The following is a 17862-nucleotide window of genomic DNA, read 5'->3' as shown; positions in this document are numbered from 1 at the left end:
TCAGGGATGGGCTGGCAGGGGAGCCCATGCGGCTGGGCATGGGAAATGAGATGCTGACCAGAGCGGCAGGTCTCCTGGCTGGCAGTCTGGAGGCAGATGAATGGATCAATGGCAGCCGAGTGTGGGAGCAGCTTGGCCTGAAGGGGTCTAGTTGCTGACCTGGGAGGGAAGAGAGGGGGACTGAGGCCCCCAGTCTCCTGTGGCTGAAGCAGGAGAGTCCCTGGAGAAACATGCTTGCCTGCATGCCTTGCTGTCGGAGGACAGTCGGCTTCCTGAGACAATATCCATTTTTATATTTCTTGGAAATTTCACAGCATTCATTTCGGGGAAAATAAAAGCTGTCATTGCTGGAGAAATGATACCAATCAGGGTCTGAAAAGGCTGGAAAATTATCCTCCTGGAGACAGAACGTTGAGGGGAAAATGCAGATTAAAAGCACAAAGAGGCACTCTGCCACCGCCCTGCCCTCCCCTCCCCCTTGTGGAATCACCACGTTGTGCGTAATTCCATCTCTCCTCGGTGGAATTGATTGGACCTGAGAATGTATGGGTCAGAGGAGGACCCTGGGACAGCTGAGGACCCCTGTGGGTCCTTAGAGATGGAAAGACACACAGAGGATAGGTAGAAGGGCAGAGGTGGCCACTTTGGGCAAGGGGCCCAGTAGCTGGCTGATGACCACCCCCAGGGGAGGGTGACAGGATAGTGGCCTGGTCCTTGTAGTCCCCCCTTATCATTGTTTTCATCAGGTAGGGCTCCATGGCTGTCTCCAACATTGCTCAGGCTGCTCCTGTAGAGTGGAGCCTTAAGACCTGGGAGTGCTGATGCTTTGTGGGGTCCTTTGCTAGAGGCCCTGGGTGGAGCAATGGTGCTTAGGGTGGGCAGAGGCAGCAGACTCCTGAAACAGAATAATTCATTCAAGAAGTCCCAAGTTCTCGGTGCCCCCTGTGGGCCTGGCCCTTTGAGTACAGTGTGAGGCAGGCAGAAGTGGACTCTGCTTTTGGGGAGGAGGAAGATCCTACATTAAAAAAGCAAGTTCAAGTGGATGGGAGGTGGGTAAATTCAGAGTCCTGCCTGCACTGCCTGTCCACATAACAGGGTCTTGAAGCCTAGGCCTGTATGAGGCCTGGGGCTGTTGGGCAGAGGGGGCAGGTTCCCTCTCGCCCTGCAGTGGAGAAGCCTCTCTCATTCTTCTCTAGACTTTTCCTCACTACTCGGGGCCAGGTACTTCCTGGGCGGTGGTTCCAGGGCCAGCCAAGGTTGGGGAGGCACAGAGTCCCAGGCTCAGATTCTTCTTGTAACCACTGGGGTAGGGTGAAGGGAGTGGCTAACCAGAACCCCAGAGGTGGGCTGACTCTAGGCAGAGGTTAAAAGGAGGACAAGGAAGCCCTGATGTTGAAGGCCGGTTCCACACCGGCCACTGTGTGGGCAGACACCGACTCTCCATCCGCACCTCCCCACAGTCCTTGTGAGGAGTCTTCCCTGGGCTCAGCTCCAGCTCTTTGGGCTTGGCTGGGACGGCCCATGCGCCTCCCGGTCTCCAGCCTCTTTCCAGCGGGCTGGAAAGGAGGCTATGAGTGGAAGTGCCACATCAGAAGGGGACCTCTGTATAAGGAGCAGTAGCTGCGCTGATTCCTCCCGTGACAGAGCTGGACCCGGAGTCCCCGAAGCTGGTGCACGACCCTCAGGAGCCTTTTTCCGCGGCCAATGTCCCCACCTCCGCTTTGCTGCGGAGCTGACAGGTAGCCAGGAGGGAAGCAGGAAGAAGGAGGGGGCGCGGGGGGCGGGCGGTGGAGGGTGGAGCCGCCGGCGCGCCCCCTCCCTCGGGGCCGGCGGGCGGCGCGGCGCGGCGCGGCGGCCTCCGCGCGGAGGCAGAGGAGGCGGCGGGCTCACGGAAAGAGCGGATGCCCGCCCTGCTCAGCTCCGGCTCAGGCCCGGGCTCCGGCTCGATCCGCTCTGTCCAAGCCAGACCAGGGCGCGCACCTGCCTGGTAAGTGGCGCTCGAGTCTGCTGCCCCTAGGACCACGATTGCAGCCACATTCAGCCACCGTGGCCGCGGCGCCGATCCTCTGGCTTTGTCTGCGTGCTCCCGGCTCTGACTCCAGCTGCGGCTGCAGCTGCGACTCCAGGGCTCAGCTCCGCGCCGCGCAGAAGACTCCCAGCCCAGGGCTCCGGACGCGCAGTGCTTGCTCGCTAGCGCGGGGGGTGAAACTTCCCCCAAGTTTGGGTTCTGGGGAGAACCTGTTGAAGCCGAGAGTAGTCCGGGCGAGGACGGAGGCAGAGGCTGAACCAGTCTTGGGTTCTCCGTCTAGACCGACGGGTTGGGGGATGTCTACGACTCTGGCTGAGGGTGCTGCCGCTTGGCATTTGGGCCACTGAGTAGAAGGAGCCAGAGACTACTAGAAAAGATATAGAGGGCTTCCTCGAGGACAAAGTTAGGTTCTTTAGTGGCTTTTGAGCTTCGCAGGGCAGTGCGAAGAGCTGAAGGCAGATACGTGGTCTGCACAGTCGCCCAGTGCCGCACCTCCTTCTACAGCCTCTGCTCTTTCCCCTCCCCCACCTGGCCTCGGCTGGAGCAGGTCTTGGACAAGAAAGGCGAAGAGAAACCGCCTGTCAATGAAGGCCTACTACGTGCCAGGCCCCGTGCCCTCCTGCTTTCTTTCAGGAGTTTCCCGAACCTGCAGCAGGCATGTGTGTGCAGGAGGAGGGGAGACCGGTTAAGACTCCACTCTGCGTTCGAGAGGTGGTGGGCACACTGAGCCTTCCTCTTCCCTCCTTTCCGGGGTGATGGAGAGAGGCCAGATTTAGGCCGCGGTTGGGGAACCCGGGTGACCTTCGGCCCACAGACAAAGGCCTCCGCCCTGCCTAGCCATAGACGTGGGCTCCGCGGCTGCAGCGCCTCTCTAAGCTGTCTTTGCCCTTCCCGCAGTTGAGGCCGGAGCCATGAGGACGCCCGCCAGGAGGCCGTCAGCTCGGCTCATGGTGTAACCCCCAGACGCGTCCAAGGCGTGCGTCGCGACCGGCTCGGCATCATGGAGGCCCCATATTCGATGACCGCGCACTATGACGAGTTCCAGGAGGTCAAGTATGTGAGTCGGTGCGGCGCTGGAGGCGGGCGCGGAGCATCACTGCCCCCGGGTTTCCCGTTGGGCTCCGGGCGTGGAGCATCCGGGGCCCGCACAGGGCTGCCGCGCTGGAACCGGCGCGAGGTGTGCCTACTGTCGGGGCTGGTGTTCGCTGCGGGTCTCTGCGCCATCCTGGCTGCCATGCTGGCGCTCAAGTACTTGGGCCCGGGAGCAGCGAGCGGCGGAGCGTGTCCCGAGGGCTGCCCCGAGCGCAAGGCCTTTGCGCGCGCTGCCCGATTCCTGGCCGCCAACCTGGACGCCAGCATCGACCCGTGCCAGGACTTCTACTCGTTCGCGTGTGGCGGATGGCTGCGGCGACACGCCATCCCCGACGACAAGCTCACCTATGGCACTATCGCGGCCATCGGCGAGCAAAACGAGGAGCGGCTGCGGCGTCTGCTGGCGCGGCCCTCTGGGGGCCCCGGCGGCGCAGCGCAGCGCAAGGTGCGCGCCTTCTTCCGCTCGTGCCTGGACATGCGTGAGATCGAGAGGCTCGGGCCGCGGCCCATGCTCGAGGTCATCGAGGACTGCGGGGGCTGGGACTTGGGCGGTGCGGCCGAGCGCCCGGGGCCCGCGGCCCGCTGGGACCTCAACCGGCTGCTGTACAAGGCGCAGGGCGTGTACAGTGCCGCGGCACTCTTCTCGCTCACCGTCAGCCTGGACGACAGGAACTCCTCGCGCTACGTCATCCGCGTGAGTGAGTCCCCGGGCGCTCAGGCTGCCCGCGACCCGGGGGGCCGCTCAGGCTGCCCGCGACCCGGGAAGCCGCGTGCGGCACGAGCTACCCGGTCGCCTGGAGGCCAGTGCCGCCCGGGAACGTAGTGGCAGCAAGGAGCTGGGCGAGCGGGCAGAGCACGGGAGGAGGGCGGGAATAATTTCCCTGAGTAATTGCGGTGTTTAGCGGAGCCGCGGGAATCGCGATTTCAGGCCTTCTGGAAGGCGGGGACAGCTGAGGGAGGGGGGACCTTGGGCTAGGCTGTCAGTACTGGGCTGGCTGGGACTGGCCAGGAAGTTCCCGGGGCCCCAACTCCTATTGAGGGGCCCTGCGAATGGCCTCTTAGGTGGGCAAAGCCGAGGCCGAGAGACAAGGGAGGATTGAGAGGTGGGTTGCCCCTGGCGCCCCCTGGCTGAGATAGGGCTTGGACCGCCTTTGTGCTGGAGGGAGGAATTCCAGTCTTTGTGCCCCTGGGGCTTGCAATGATGCCTGTCTGGCAATCCCTCTCAAAGCCTTGGGTGTAAATTCAGTCTGTTTGGGAAATGTGGCATGTTGACCTCTGACCAGGGGGTCCTGTCTCCTTCTCCAGATTGACCAGGATGGTCTCACACTGCCAGAGAGGACTCTGTACCTAGCCCAAGATGAGGAGAGTGAGAAGGTGCCTGGGCATTGGGATGGGGCTGCAGGGAAGGCTGGGGTCCCAGGAGGGATGGCCTGGGCTAGGCCTGTCCCCAGCTTGAGGAGGCCCCTGTCCTGGTGCAGATCCTGGCTGCGTACAGGGTGTTCATGGAGCGTTTGCTCAGCCTGTTGGGGGCAGATGCTGTGGAGCAGAAGGCCCAGGAGATCCTGCAGCTGGAGCAGCGGCTGGCCAATGTGAGCAGCATTGGGGGGCTGCCAGGGGCTGGGCAGAGGGCATGGCAGGGCTGGGTCAACTCTGGTCTCCACCCCAGATCACTGTGTCAGAGTATGATGACCTCCGGCGAGACGTGAGCAATATGTACAACAAGGTGACACTGGGGCAGCTACAGAAGATAACGCCGCATGTGAGTGTGGCCCGGACCTAGTCAGCAGGGGTTGATCCTGGGACTCTGCGGTCACTCTCCCTAGGGATAGACAGGGCTTCTGTGGACCTAGACTCCCTGGTCTTCCTGTTGCCTCTCTTTGAACCTGCCCCCCCCTCCTGTCCTCTGTGGTCCCCACCCTGTGCCCCCAGCTGCGGTGGAAGTGGCTGCTGGACCAGATCTTCCAGGAGGACTTCTCAGAGGACGAGGAGGTGGTGCTGCTGGCCACAGACTACATGCAGCAGGTGTCCCAGCTCATCCACTCCACGCCACACAGGTGGGGCTGCACATCCCCCACGCCTGCACCCCATGTCCCCCAGCCTCCCCCCTGCCTGCTTCCCCGACCCTGGATCCACCTGCACCTGCGCCTGTGTGCAGGAGCCACTGTGGGGAGGCGGTGGGGAGCCTGGAGCAGGAGTCCTGGGTTCTGGTGCTGGAGCTCCCCCTGCCTGTGGAGCTGGGCAGGCTGTGGCCTGCTGAGCTGCAGTCCTCACTGGGGATGCAGGGGCTGGCTGACAGGGTGGCTTCTCTGAGGGAGGGTGTGGCCGCAGTTCTGCTGGCCCAGGGCCAGCTTCCTGGCCTCTGCCCTCCTTGGGGAGGAGCAGGGGCTGATCAAGGCCAGCCCTGAGGCAGACAGAGAGCCCTGAGTGTCCCCTGTCCACCCCATAGCAAGTCAGGAAAGGGTGCTGGCTGTGACCCCTCAGGGTCAGGGCTGGTCAGTAGCAGGTCCTGCTGTGAGACTGGGGCTCAGGATACTTCAGGCTGAGGCCCTGCTTACCAGGACTGACCTGACAGCCCTTCTCTGAGGGCAGTGTGGGGACCAGGTCCAGCCCCCGTGTGGGGTAACTTGTGGGACAGGTGGTTCCCTGGGGTGGCCCCCATCCTGTGCGTCTGGACACCCCCCTGTCCACCTCCCCCCAGGATTCTGCACAACTATCTGGTGTGGCGTGTGGTCGTGGTCCTAAGTGAGCACCTGTCCCCACCGTTCCGTGAGGCCCTGCATGAGCTGGCCAGAGAGATGGAGGGCAGTGACAAGCCCCAGGAGCTGGCCCGCGTCTGCCTAGGCCAGGCCAACCGCCACTTTGGCATGGCGCTGGGTGCCCTCTTTGTACATGAGCACTTCTCAGCTGCCAGCAAAGCCAAGGTCAGGCTGCCCTGGGTTTGGGGTGGGTGTCCAGATGCTGCTGGGTGTGGGGGATGGGAAGCCCTACACATCTCCCTGTAGCTGGGGCCCAGCCTCAGCTTAGGGCTCAGCCCTGAGCATTCCAGACTGCTGCTCACCAAGGGTCCTTCCCCCAAGGTCTCAACATGCTCTCTCAGCCACAGGTGACCTCCTCTGCCATGCTTCTGCCCACCTTTCTCCGTCATGCTCAGGAGGCTTGGCGTTAAGAATGTATGGAATTTTTCTGGGGCAGGTTCCCCATTCTGAGCTGGTAGCTTATTGTCAGAGTGCAAGGTGTGGATCCCCACCTCCAAGGTCTTTCCTTGGTGCTCAATATTGCACCCTGGGCTTAGGAAGTGGCACTGAATCATAGGGACACCCTGGGTGCCAGATGCTGGGGCCAGATCTAAAGCCTCATGGCTGCATCATTGAAACCCACAGGTGCAGCAACTGGTGGAAGACATCAAGTACATCTTGGGCCAGCGCCTGGAGGAGCTGGACTGGATGGATGCCCAGACCAAGGCTGCTGCTCGGGCCAAGGTAAGGTGGGACCTGAGTCACAATTGTTGGTTCCACAAACATTTTCTGGTGCCTAAGGGTGCCAGATGCTGGGGAATAACAAGAGATACCAAAAGAAACAAAAATACCTTTGAACAATCAACCTGACCTTGATCCCCGGACCTGGGCTGGCCTAGAGCCTCCTCCCATGGCAGTGAGGGGCTGTCTCCTGGGGCCCTGGTCCTTCCTCACCTGTCCTGTCACTTGCAGCTCCAGTACATGATGGTGATGGTTGGCTACCCAGACTTCCTGCTCAAACCAGAGGCTGTGGATAAGGAGTATGAGGTGGGTCCCACTCCCCCTGCCCTGCCCAGACTCACTGGGCATGCTTCCCCAGGCCCTTTGCCCAGACACCTGGGAAGCTCACCAGCAGACACAGAGAAAGCCTCATTACTCCTCAGCTGGTGGCCTGGCCCTGAGTACTGCTCCCCTTGCAGTTTGAGGTACATGAGAAGACCTACTTCAAGAACATCTTGAACAGCATCCGCTTCAGCATCCAGCTCTCTGTCAAGAAGATTCGACAGGAGGTGGACAAGTCCACGTGGGTGCCTGGACCCAAGCAGGGGGTTCTGGGCAGGGATGGGGTGGGACAGCAGGCTCCTTCCCAAGGCCAGGGCTGGTGGAGCAAACCATATCAGATCCATGCCAGGTGCATGGTGTAGGGCCAACAGGGTGGTGGCCCTGCCCGGAGAGGGCCCAGAGATTCACAGTCAGAAGTTAGCGGTGGCGGGGCCCTTCAGACGGCCTTCAAGAAGGAGGCCAGGATGTGAAGGGGAGTAGGGGTTTTGCCACCCCCCCACGCCCCAGCTGACTGTAGCCTCCTTCCACAGATGGCTGCTGCCCCCACAGGCACTCAATGCCTACTACCTACCCAACAAGAACCAGATGGGTAAGGGGGTATGTCTCCACCAGGGGGCGGGATCTGAATGTGGGTGTGTCTCCCACTGACCACTGCCTCCCCTTAGTGTTTCCGGCAGGCATCCTGCAGCCCACACTGTATGACCCTGACTTCCCACAGTGAGTAGGGAAGCTCCCCTGGATGTGGCTGAGGGGTGGGGTCCCTGGTAGTCCTAGTCCTTTCTGCAGCATGGGGGTTGGGTTCTTGACTGCTACAGAACTGGGATGGGTCATGACAACTGCGGACCCTGGTTCCCTATCGTCTTCATTTAGAAGATCAGGGTTTGTTTATTTGTTTGTTTGTTTTTCAACTCCTGGGTGCCCCCTTACCTGTTTTAGGCTTTTTCAGGTGTTTAAAAAGTGGAGGGACCCTAGTGATAAGGAGCCTCCGTATGGGTGGTAAGGGTGCCTTAGTTTCCCTCTTGTACCCCTCCAGCTCTCTGTAGCCCCCTCTAGCTTTGCTAGTAGTTACTTCCTAAAAGGCAGCTGGACAGGTTTGAACCCTTTCATGGCTCCCGAGGAGACTTAGGGCCCAGGACCTTGCAAATGCCTCTCTAGTTTCCCTGGCCACCTCCCAAGCTGTCCAGGGATCTCCAGGGGTCCATATAGCAGTTTAGGCTCTTAAAAGGCAGATGAAAGCTGGGGCCTGACCCTGCTGCTGTGGCCCAGGTCTCTGAACTACGGGGGCATTGGCACCATCATTGGGCATGAGCTGACCCATGGCTACGATGACTGGGGTAAGGCCTGATGGAGCTTGGGATGGTGGCCGGGGAGAGGAAGGACAGGCAGTGGGGGTGCGGTGATGGGTTAACGGGTGGATGAAGGAGGGGCTCTGGGGTAAGAGTCAGTCTCTGCTGCCCTGCCACTGTCCACAGGGGGTCAGTACGACCGCTCAGGGAACTTGCTGCATTGGTGGACTGAGGCCTCCTACAGCAGCTTCCTGCGCAAGGCAGAGTGCATTGTTCGCCTCTATGACAACTTCACTGTCTACAACCAGCGGGTGAGGCCCCCTGCCCCTCGTGCCCTCCAGCCCTGCTGGGCATGGACTGGGAACAAACTCACTCAAGTGCACAAGTCCAGACCTGTGCCGGACCCCTGTACACCCTCAGGGTTCCTCTGCACAAGCACACAGGCAGCTGGGAGTTCACACCCCCACGGCACATGAGGGAGTGGGGCAGGAGGAACGCTTTTTTCAAAGTCTCTGGGAAAGGGAAGGAGAAGGTGGGCTGGGGTTAGGGGCCAGGGCCCAGAATAGACAGGCCTGAGAGGCCAGCAGCTCCATGCAGCCTTGCCTTTTCTACTCCGGCAGGTGAATGGGAAGCACACACTTGGCGAGAACATCGCAGACATGGGTGGCCTCAAGCTGGCCTACTATGTGAGCCACCCTGCCTGCCCTTCATCCCTGCTGGTAGATGGTAGAAATTGATGAGGACCTCAGACCAGAGACATGGCCACCCTCCTGGCCTGCTTTGCTGAGCTCTGGCCTGGGCTGGGGTGAAGGGGTCATGAGTCAGGCCTTTACTGGGAGATCAAAGAGGGCTACCTGAGGAAGTGGCTCTGGTCAGCTTGCCCTGAAGCTGACCACAGAGCATGGTGGGTGGCATGCAGAGCTGGGGTGAGTAGGAGCTGGCAACGCAGGGAGGAGCCGAGGGGGTGGGGGTGGAGAACTGTGCCCAGGGAGGGTGGGAATAGCAGCCCCACACTCTGCACCCCCAGGCCTACCAGAAGTGGGTGCGGGAGCATGGCCCAGAGCACCCGCTGCACCGACTCAAGTACACGCATGACCAGCTCTTCTTCATCGCCTTTGCCCAGGTGGGCAGGGGCAGCACTGGCCTGTGGCTGGGGTGGGACCCACATCCAGACTCTGCCCCAGCCCTGCCTTACCCAGGCCTGGCATGGGGGTGGGCAGTAGATGCCCAGCTTCAATTCCCTACCCCCATCTGCTCTCTCTGTGGCCCAGAACTGGTGCATCAAGCGACGGTCTCAGTCCATCTACCTGCAGGTGCTGACTGACAAACACGCACCCGAGCACTACAGGTATGCCCACCTGCCTGCCTGGTTGGGGCAGCGGGCAGGAAGGGAAGAAATGAATGCCAGCAGCTGGGGTAGAGTGGCCACTGGGATCCTCAATGGCTGGGTTTCCCCCAACACCAGGGTGCTGGGCAGTGTGTCCCAGTTCGAAGAGTTCGGCCGGGCCTTCCACTGTCCCAAGGACTCGCCCATGAACCCTGCTCATAAGTGCTCTGTGTGGTGAGCCTGGCCGCCCGCCCACCTGCCTGCACGCCCCCTCTGCCCTGCACGAATTGTCTCCTGCCAGCTGCCGGTACAGGCTTGTGGCCCGTGTGGCCTTGCTCCTGGCTCCCTCACCTTTCCAGCTCCTCCAGGACCAGACGCCTGGGCCTGCAGTCCCTCTCTTCAGGAGAGGATTGGAGCAGGTGTGGGGTGAGCTCTGGCAGGGGACACTGAGGTCCCCAGGCTTGGCTCTAGGGAGCGGAACCCTGGCCAGGTCGGAGTGTACAGGCCCCACCTCCACTGTATTCTTGCTGATGAGTCTGGTCAATAAAGCTGCTAAACTCTCACTGTGGCCTCATCAAAGCCCCCAGAGCAAGTGAGTCTGCAGCCGTCCCTTGGGAGGAGATTCAGTCCTATAGCACAGCCAGGACCCCAGAGGTCCCTTCTGGTGGCCCTGGTGTGGCTACCTCTGTCCTACTTCCCTGTTCACTTTGTCCTGCACCAAGCACTGATTCCTCCCTAGCCAGGCCTCCTCCCTCACACCCTGCCTGGTGCCTCCTGCCTGTTCTGAGGCAGTTCCTGGCCTGCCTGTGGCTTGCCCACCCATGGTCAGGGTGACACAGGGAGAGTGGAAAGCAGAGGCTGCTACTGCAGTATCCTAGCAGGACAGCACCAGCTTCCCCTCGGGAGGGGGTCATGGACCCCATGTCACAGCCCCAGCTTCCCCTCGGGAGGGGGTCATGGGCCCTAGGGGAGGTGAGGCTGGGCCACACATCTGGGCTTCTGCAGCCTAGAGCCAGGGTCACTGGGTGAGAAGGGGAGGAGTGGTGGGGGCTGGCAGTGGGGCTCCACAAGTGGCAAGGGCAAGGGAAATAGGAGGCGCTGCTGGGCTGGACATGGCTGCCTGCCTGTACTGCCCATCCTGGAGGGCACAGCTGTGGGCGAGGACACTGGTACTGATCAGTCTGGGATTCTCAGGGTCTGCAGGAATGGGGCCAGTGACACTTGCGCTTCCTCCCAGGTCCCTTTTTGCCTACTTCAGAGACCCTGTTCCCATGTCTTACACTACAGTGGTGACCTCCTGCCAGCTCAGTTCCTGTCACCATGCTTGGTGACCATGGTAGGCTCACCTATGCCCAGGCGTTCTCAGAGTGCCCCTCGCTGGGGTGACGGAAAGCAGTCATCCAGGGAACGTTTAGGAGCAGAGAAATAAAGGAGCCATGATGGTTTAACTGTGCTTAAGCTTCCAGGCGTCCACCTGTATGCCTGTGTGTCCCTGTGCCCAGGGACTTGCTGCTCCTGCCTCAGCAGTGTTCTCAGAGGCTGGCTGGGCCTCTGCACCAGACCTGCTTTTGCCACCCACAGCTTTGTGATTGGGCTTTGAGCCCAGGGGTTGCTGCTGGGTGACCTTGGCAAGGGACTCACCTCCTCTGAGCCCAGGAACAATAACAGCCTCCGAGAGGAGAGGCTGGCTCACAGCCACCTGTAATGATGGATCCCAATGAGCACTCCCTCCCCCTCCCCAGGACTGCATGCTGCCTGGTCCCCAGCCCTACCCCTCCCCACCTGTCACATATGGTTCATCCATGGGAGCCTGATTCAGGGTCCTCAGGGGGCCCCAGCCTAGGCATGCACCTCTGTGCCGACTCAGGAAGGCTTTGAAGCTAACTGGAAAGATGGCTGAGGCGGGACATCAGTGAAGGTGGGGGTGTGGCAGTCTGCAGCTCTGGGACCCTGGGATTTCTGAGGCAACCAGAAAGGGACATAAGACATCTGGTGCCACCAAGTTATCCTCAGTTTCAGGCTGTTCTGACTCATTCAGTGGAGCCCAGAGTTAGGTTCTGCCACCCCTGGGTTTGCTTCCTTGCTGACCCAGATGTCTAGTGCCTTGGGTGCACCCAGTGAGGAGCTCTGGGTGCCATAGTTTTAAATGGCTCAGTGAAGGCGGGCCTGCCTGGCCGGGGCTGAGGCCTGCTGTCCCTTTCTCTTTCCTGCCCCTCTGGGCTCTTTACTCCTTCCCTAGATTAGTTGAGAAGCCTGCTTTCCCCTGGTTATTAGAAAGAGCCATTTTCCCAAGCCCTGGCCTCCAGGTTTGTCAGAGGCTAGGACTGTCTGCTAGCCCATTGTCCTCTGGGCCCACTCCAGGGAGGGCAGGGCAGTGGCAGGACAGGGCAGTGGCAGGACCCTAAAGTCCAGCTTTTCTTCTCCTGTTCCCATGGCCTCTGAACCAGCAAGACTGCAGAGAAGAGATTTAATTTTACACACAGGAATTACTTCCTCTCCTACTTCTTAAAACACAGAAGGGACTGCAACTAGTGTCTGCTCAAATTAGCATTTTCTTCTTTCCTATTCCCCTTGTTAGGGGTCACAGGCCACTTTCATTGCCTCCTCCAGCTGACAGAGTATGTGGAGAGGGCTTCTTGAGAGACTGAGACCCTTTCAGCTTTGGAATTTGCTGCTGGCCCAGGCCTAGGCCACTGCCCAGCAATTGGTCCACAAGGCAATCCTTGGAAGCCACCACTCATGCTATTTATAATTCCTCAGTATGCCTTTAGAAGGTTCCGGGACCATGAGGAGCTCCGCCCATCCTCCCCGGGAAGGCTCTCTCCACGGGCTCACTTGACATTGATTGCATTTGGAGCCCAGGGTTTACGCAGCACATCACCATCCAGCCCAGACTGGGCAGCCGGGTAAAGGAGACTGGCCTTCTCTGCAGCATTCCTGGGGTGGTCACTTGGCCTTGTCTGGAAAACCAGCCGGGGTGGGAACTCCTGCTTCAGAAGACCCCCTCCCCTTGGGGACCATATCTGTGTCCTGGCCTGGCCTTTCCTGCAGAGTCCTTGTCATAAATTGGAACCTTCACCCTCGTGTCCTGATGGGGTCTCTGCTCCACCCCCACTGTGATGCCTTTTCCTCTGGTCTCAGGCAAGACACGCCTCCTGTCCCTGCAGATATTGCTCCCCCCACCCCCCTCTTCCCCATCCATGACAAGTACCACCCTCTCTTTGTTCTGACTGCTGTTCTTGTGACATGGGTGTGGCTCATCTGGGCCTCTCTCTGGGGCCTCTTTCCCATCTCCTGGGGTGGGGGCTCTCAGCCCTCCTTGTTTGCAGCCCACTTTTGAGGTGCCACGCCACATGGTACCTCCTTGCCCCCTGCACTGTGTGGGTTGTGCCTCATTCTCTCTCAGGTCGCCTGTCCTGCCGCTGTGTGCCCTGCTATAGCAGAAATCAGCCACTCTGTTGACCACAGTAGGTGCCTCTTCCCCGCCCTCCTTGCCACCTGGCAGAGGGTTCAAGGTGCCCAGAGTGCCGCATGGGGGCACTAGGTTCAGCCTCAGCCAGCCAAAGTCCAGCATGAGCTCATTGGGTGGGATCGGGGTGGGTAGGGAGGCAAGGCAGGCGCCTGACTTCCCCTCTCAGATGCCACCCAGGACCTGGGAGCCTCTGGCAGCGGCTCGTAGCTGATTCATCAGGCCGCAGGCAGCTCAGGTCCCCAAGCTGCTGTCACACGGTGCTGTTAAACCGCATCTCTCCTTGTCTATACTTTGCATAAATAATAATAAAAAACTCCCACTTTCCTGTGGGACCAACCAGTTGTAGGAGCTGCTGGGAGAGATGTGCACAGGGGATCCTGCAGGAGCCCTGTCTTACCTGAGGGGCCCTGTGCAGGCTGGAGAGGGGCAGAGGTACCATGCTGACTGATAAGGACAATTTGCAGGTCTGGAGAGCAAATTAGGACCAGAACAAGGAGCCAGGGCCAGGACACCTTCCTGTTAAGGGCAGATGGTGGCCTCACCCTTTGGGACAGGGGTTGGCTGTTTCCTCCTTGAGGGGCAGCTTCAGGGGCAACTCAAGGGTCAGTCCAGGAGACACGCAGTTGGTTCCTGGGCACTTGCCAAGCACACTGGCACAGACTGGCATCCCTCGTGGGCAAGGTTATATCAAGGGGATCTTCCTGCTGCTCAGCTGTGCTGCGGTCTGGTGTGTGCCCTGCTAGCAAGTGTGCAAGTCCCACACAGCGGGAGTAAGAAGGCCCAGGGGCCACTGTAGATCAGAGGGTGCAATTGCAAATTCTGTGTAGCTTGCCCAGGTCTCTGGAGGCCTCCCTTAGGCCTGGATTCAGGGAACCTCCGTGGGGGAAATGGAGCATCATGTGGTACTAACAGGTTCGGGGGCTCCTGTTTCTGGGACCAACATCGGATGCCACACAGCACCAAGTTTAGGAGGAGGATACACCTGCTACCTGCCTGAGCCCTCCTGAGAGGCTGTGGGGAGCATGCCTGTCTCTCCCTATCATCACTCTGTGCAGGCCACCAGAGCTGCAGGAGGCATGAGCAGTGGGCTCCAGGTCTGCTTGGGAACCCGTGGTGTCCTCTGGGACTCCAACCTGGGCTGAGCTCTGCAGGGAGCAAGGCACCCACGGTCACAGGGTCTAAGAGTTCTGCCTAGGGCCCAGCATGTCTGGACCCTCCTGGTGGCCAGGGGTTTGGCTAGAGGGGCATGTGCCTACTATGTGCCTGCCCTGTGCTGGGCATCTGGTCATCTTCTTCACATACTTTGGCACAGTCCTGCACAGTGTGTACCTGTGATGGGAATAAACACTCCTTGTGTTTAACACTGAGCCCCATCAGTCTTCAGCTGGGCAGCTGGGCACCTTCCCATATGATTCTGTTCCAGAGGGAAAGAATGTGGTGCCACAGGCCAGGGGTTGACAGAATAAGCCTCCTCCTGCGAATTTGCTCACTCTGAGTGGATTGTGACGTATTAGAGTTTAGTGTGCCTGCCTAAGTGGATTTATGGATTATATGATCTAGTTTTAACCAAACTAATCCTCCAGTATGGTCAAGTGGCTTACAAAAGATTCCTGTAAAGAAACTGCAAACAATACCAAAAATCCACAGTCAGGCAAACCAGAAGTGGCTGGGCTTAAGCCTGGTGCATCCCCATGTGACATGGGACAAGGCGTTAGCCCCAAAGAAAGAAAACAAACACAACAAAACCATCTGAAGCTAGCCCCTCCTCATCCTTCCTAGTGCCTTGTCCCCCGAGATATTCATCGACAACCGCATGGAACACTCATGGTTTGCAAGGGATTTAAAAACAGCTTTCAGAACATGAATACAAACCCCCGCAATTCTTTTCCCGGCGACGTTTAAAGTTATGTGCTGTTCAATCCAGTGCTTTTTGATATTTCCCTAAGCAATGATAAATATTTGGAAAGCTCTTTTCAAGTTTCTTGCATAATAGCATAAAACAAAAAACACCTACCACTAGGCAAACACTTTTTCTTTCTGCTGCAGTAAAAATGGCAGAAACAATGAACAGTAAATGATCTGTCGACAAACCAAAAGGCATTTCTTGTCAGCAAATGCTCTTGGAAGATGTGGAGAAAACATCACCATAGATTGGAAGAAATGAGTATTAGAGCAAATTACCCAGTGTGGGAGGTTGTCTATACAGTTGGAGGGAAGTACAGATGTTTCTAACACGCTTCAGCTTAAGGTATTTGCTGGATTCTGTTCCAGTAATGAAATACACAAACCACTTTGTGTGTGTGTGTGTGTGTGTGTGTGTGTGTGTGTGAGCGCAGCTAAAGGAAAGACATAGCAGAGAAGATATATTGCCAACAGTAAATGCCTTGTTTAATAAAAACAGTGTCATGTGGGGAAAACAGTAAAAGTGGATCCACTGGTGGAAGAACTATTAGAAAAGATTTTTTTTTTAAAAGAATTCTGGATGTCAATAAGGGTCCACAGGTAGCACTGCCTACAAAACCCACCCACCTACTAACCCACCCACCTACTAACCCACCCATCTACTAACCTACCCACTTACTCATTCACAATCAAACCGTGAGAGGATGGAAGTGGAAGCTTCAAAGGTACATCAAATGCTATCGGAGGCCATCAGTGGGGTGAGTTTTATAAAACCAAGATTGTCCTATTAGAGTAAAATCTTTGGTAATGAGAATGGGGTGACCATGAGAACGTTCCAGAAAACAAATGATGAGTCTTCTTTATGGCTCCTAAAGATGAACATTTAAAAGTACTGACAGGACCGGGCTGGGGATGTGGCTCAAGCGGTAGCGTACTCGCCTGGCATGCGTGCGGCCCGGGTTTGATCCTCAGCACCACATACCAACAAAGATGTTGTGTCCGCCGAGAACTAAAAAATAAATATTAAAAAATTCTCTCTCTCTCTCTTTAAAAAAAAAAAAGTACTGACAGGAGTTATTCTGAGTCCCTGTTTTTCTGCCTAACTTTCCTCCCTCTTTCTTGGAACTCCTGTGCTCAACAGATCCTCTTGCCTCACCTCCTGCACCGCCACGCCTGGCTCTTTCTTCAGGATGAGTGTGCTGGTATTTTTTGAGGTGATATGAACTTAGTTTTAGGTACTCAGTAAAAAGTTTGAAAAAAATAAATGCACTTTCGCTGCCCTGGCCCCATCTAGATAAAAAAATATCCTTTTAATGAAAAAGTAAGAAGGTAATTATCTTGTTATGCTAAAGAAAGAACATTTTAAAAAATATCGTTTTGTTTTGCAGCGCTGGGCTTGAACCAGGGGAGCTCTACCGCTCTCCTGTGGACCCAGCCCCTTTTAATTTTTATTTTGAGACAGGATCTTGTCAGGCTGCCCAGGCTGGCCTCAAACTTTTGATTCTCCTGCCTCAGCTTCCCGATTTGCCAGGCATGCACCACTGCACCTGGTTTGAAAAGTGTTTTCCTTGGCACAGGATTCTGTGGTCACAGAATGTAGTTGACTGGTAAAACCTACTCATACCCCCACCTTGAAACCTAGAAGCAGAAACTATCCAACCTAATCTGTTTTTTTTAAATTTTAGGTATAATCTACATAATGTAAAATTAACCCTTGTAAAGTGCACAATTTAGTGGGTTTTAGGACATTCACAATGTTGTGCAACTTATCACCACCATCTAATTTCAGAACAAACTGTTTTTAAAACTTGTAGTTTGGGGGGCTGGGGCTGGGGCTCAGCAGTAGCGCTCTTGCCTAGCATGTGTGAGGTACTGGGTTTGATTCTCAGCACCACATATAAATAAATAAATAAATGATCTGTCAACAACTAAACATATGTATGAAAAAAAACCAAACAAACTTGTAGTTTGGGCTGGGGATGTAGTTCAGTGGTAGAGTGCTTGCCTAGCATACCTGAGGCCTTGGGTACATCTCTAGCACTGAAAAAAAAAGTAGTTTTCAAATGAAAAGGTCCTTGGGTTTAAAAATATTTATAAAACATGAATACGTAACACCTTTCCACTGTGTTGAAAGACCAACTAATCGACATCAGGGAAGACAAAAATATACTAACTGGATTTTAACAAAAGCTTTCACATAATTGGTGGATGGAATTTAGAAACAAGAATGATGATTTTTGTAAATTCAGCTAAAGATGCCCTTCTTCCTTTCAGCTCCCATAGTTCTTGTGACAGCCACTAAAATTCAGAATTGAAATAAACGGCCTTGAGAGCCAAGCTATCAAATTGATGCTTTACAGTGTTAAATCAAGATTTTAGTAAAGAAGGAGGCATATTCGATCATATTAATATTTCTAATTGGAGCAAAGTGCTTTTTGGAGTTTTTGTAAATGTACAAATATATTTATAATATTGCAAAATTTATTGAAACACATGGTTGATTTCACCTTCATATAATTTTTTCAAATGTTCTCACTAGGGTAGGTAAGACCTGCCTATTTGGTTGTGTACTCTAGAATGTTTTGGGGGATGCAGTTCAAAAATATTGGAAGTCCATACCTCCCCTCTGCTTGCCCAGTTTCCACCTCTGCTCCACCCCACTAAAAAAGGAAAGAGAAAAAAAGACTAGACCTTCTCATAGAGTACTATGTTCTAAGCCAGGTCTTCCAGGTCTGGAGTTCAAGCTCCTTCCCCATCCCTCCCGCCTCCTACCCCTCAGGCTACTCCCTTGCCCCCAACCCCCACTGCTGTTCTGCACTGCTCAGGGCCTCACTTTGTCCCGGACTCTTGCTCACTGTCTGCTCCTCAGGCAGCCTCTCCCTGGCCTCCTAATCTCCATCACGCAGCTGTCTGCAAGCACTCTGGGGGCTTCATTCGCTCAAGGTTTTTCAACATCA

At 56.5% G+C, this 17862-nt stretch overlaps 1 protein-coding gene across 5 annotated transcripts; it reads left to right on the top strand.

The window, feature by feature from the left end:
• The first annotated feature begins 1440 nt into the window (after window positions 1–1440).
• On the top strand, window positions 1441–10094 carry Ecel1 (endothelin converting enzyme like 1). Of its 5 annotated transcripts, none has more exons than XM_040268014.2 (19): window positions 1441–1739; window positions 2577–2684; window positions 2927–3815; window positions 4427–4495; window positions 4600–4710; window positions 4788–4880; window positions 5051–5175; window positions 5820–6042; window positions 6502–6600; window positions 6829–6903; window positions 7056–7159; window positions 7449–7507; window positions 7584–7635; window positions 8185–8252; window positions 8391–8515; window positions 8825–8890; window positions 9232–9327; window positions 9476–9552; window positions 9670–10094. In XM_040268014.2, the coding sequence occupies exons 3-19, from the start codon at window positions 3030–3032 to the stop codon at window positions 9767–9769; spliced, it is 2328 nt and encodes a 775-aa protein (XP_040123948.2). In that variant the 5' UTR covers window positions 1441–1739; window positions 2577–2684; window positions 2927–3029; the 3' UTR covers window positions 9770–10094. The 5 variants fall into 5 exon arrangements, with proteins under 5 accessions (XP_040123948.2, XP_021582751.2, XP_005326489.2 ...); XM_040268013.2 differs by lacking the exon at window positions 1441–1739 and adding an exon at window positions 1833–1987; XM_040268015.2 differs by lacking the exon at window positions 1441–1739 and adding an exon at window positions 1833–1987 and having other exon boundaries at window positions 2577–2740.
• The last annotated feature ends 7768 nt before the right edge of the window (window positions 10095–17862 follow it).

Source organism: Ictidomys tridecemlineatus, chromosome 7 (genome assembly GCF_052094955.1).
Source record: "Ictidomys tridecemlineatus isolate mIctTri1 chromosome 7, mIctTri1.hap1, whole genome shotgun sequence".
In the NCBI taxonomy this organism is placed as follows: Eukaryota; Metazoa; Chordata; class Mammalia; order Rodentia; family Sciuridae; genus Ictidomys; species Ictidomys tridecemlineatus.
The sequence above is the reverse complement of the archived record's forward strand: the minus strand, read 5'-3'. Positions and strand labels throughout refer to the sequence as shown.

Bases quoted from the DNA above. Each gene is read 5' to 3' on its own strand.
- Ecel1 (XM_021727076.3), top strand. From the start codon at position 3,030: ATGGAGGCCCCATATTCGATGACCGCGCACTATGACGAGTTCCAGGAG. The intron at 4,496-4,599 runs GTGCCTGGGCAT...GTCCTGGTGCAG, and splicing joins AAGATGAGGAGAGTGAGAAG to ATCCTGGCTGCGTACAGGGT. The intron at 6,043-6,501 runs GTCAGGCTGCCC...TGAAACCCACAG, and splicing joins CAGCTGCCAGCAAAGCCAAG to GTGCAGCAACTGGTGGAAGA.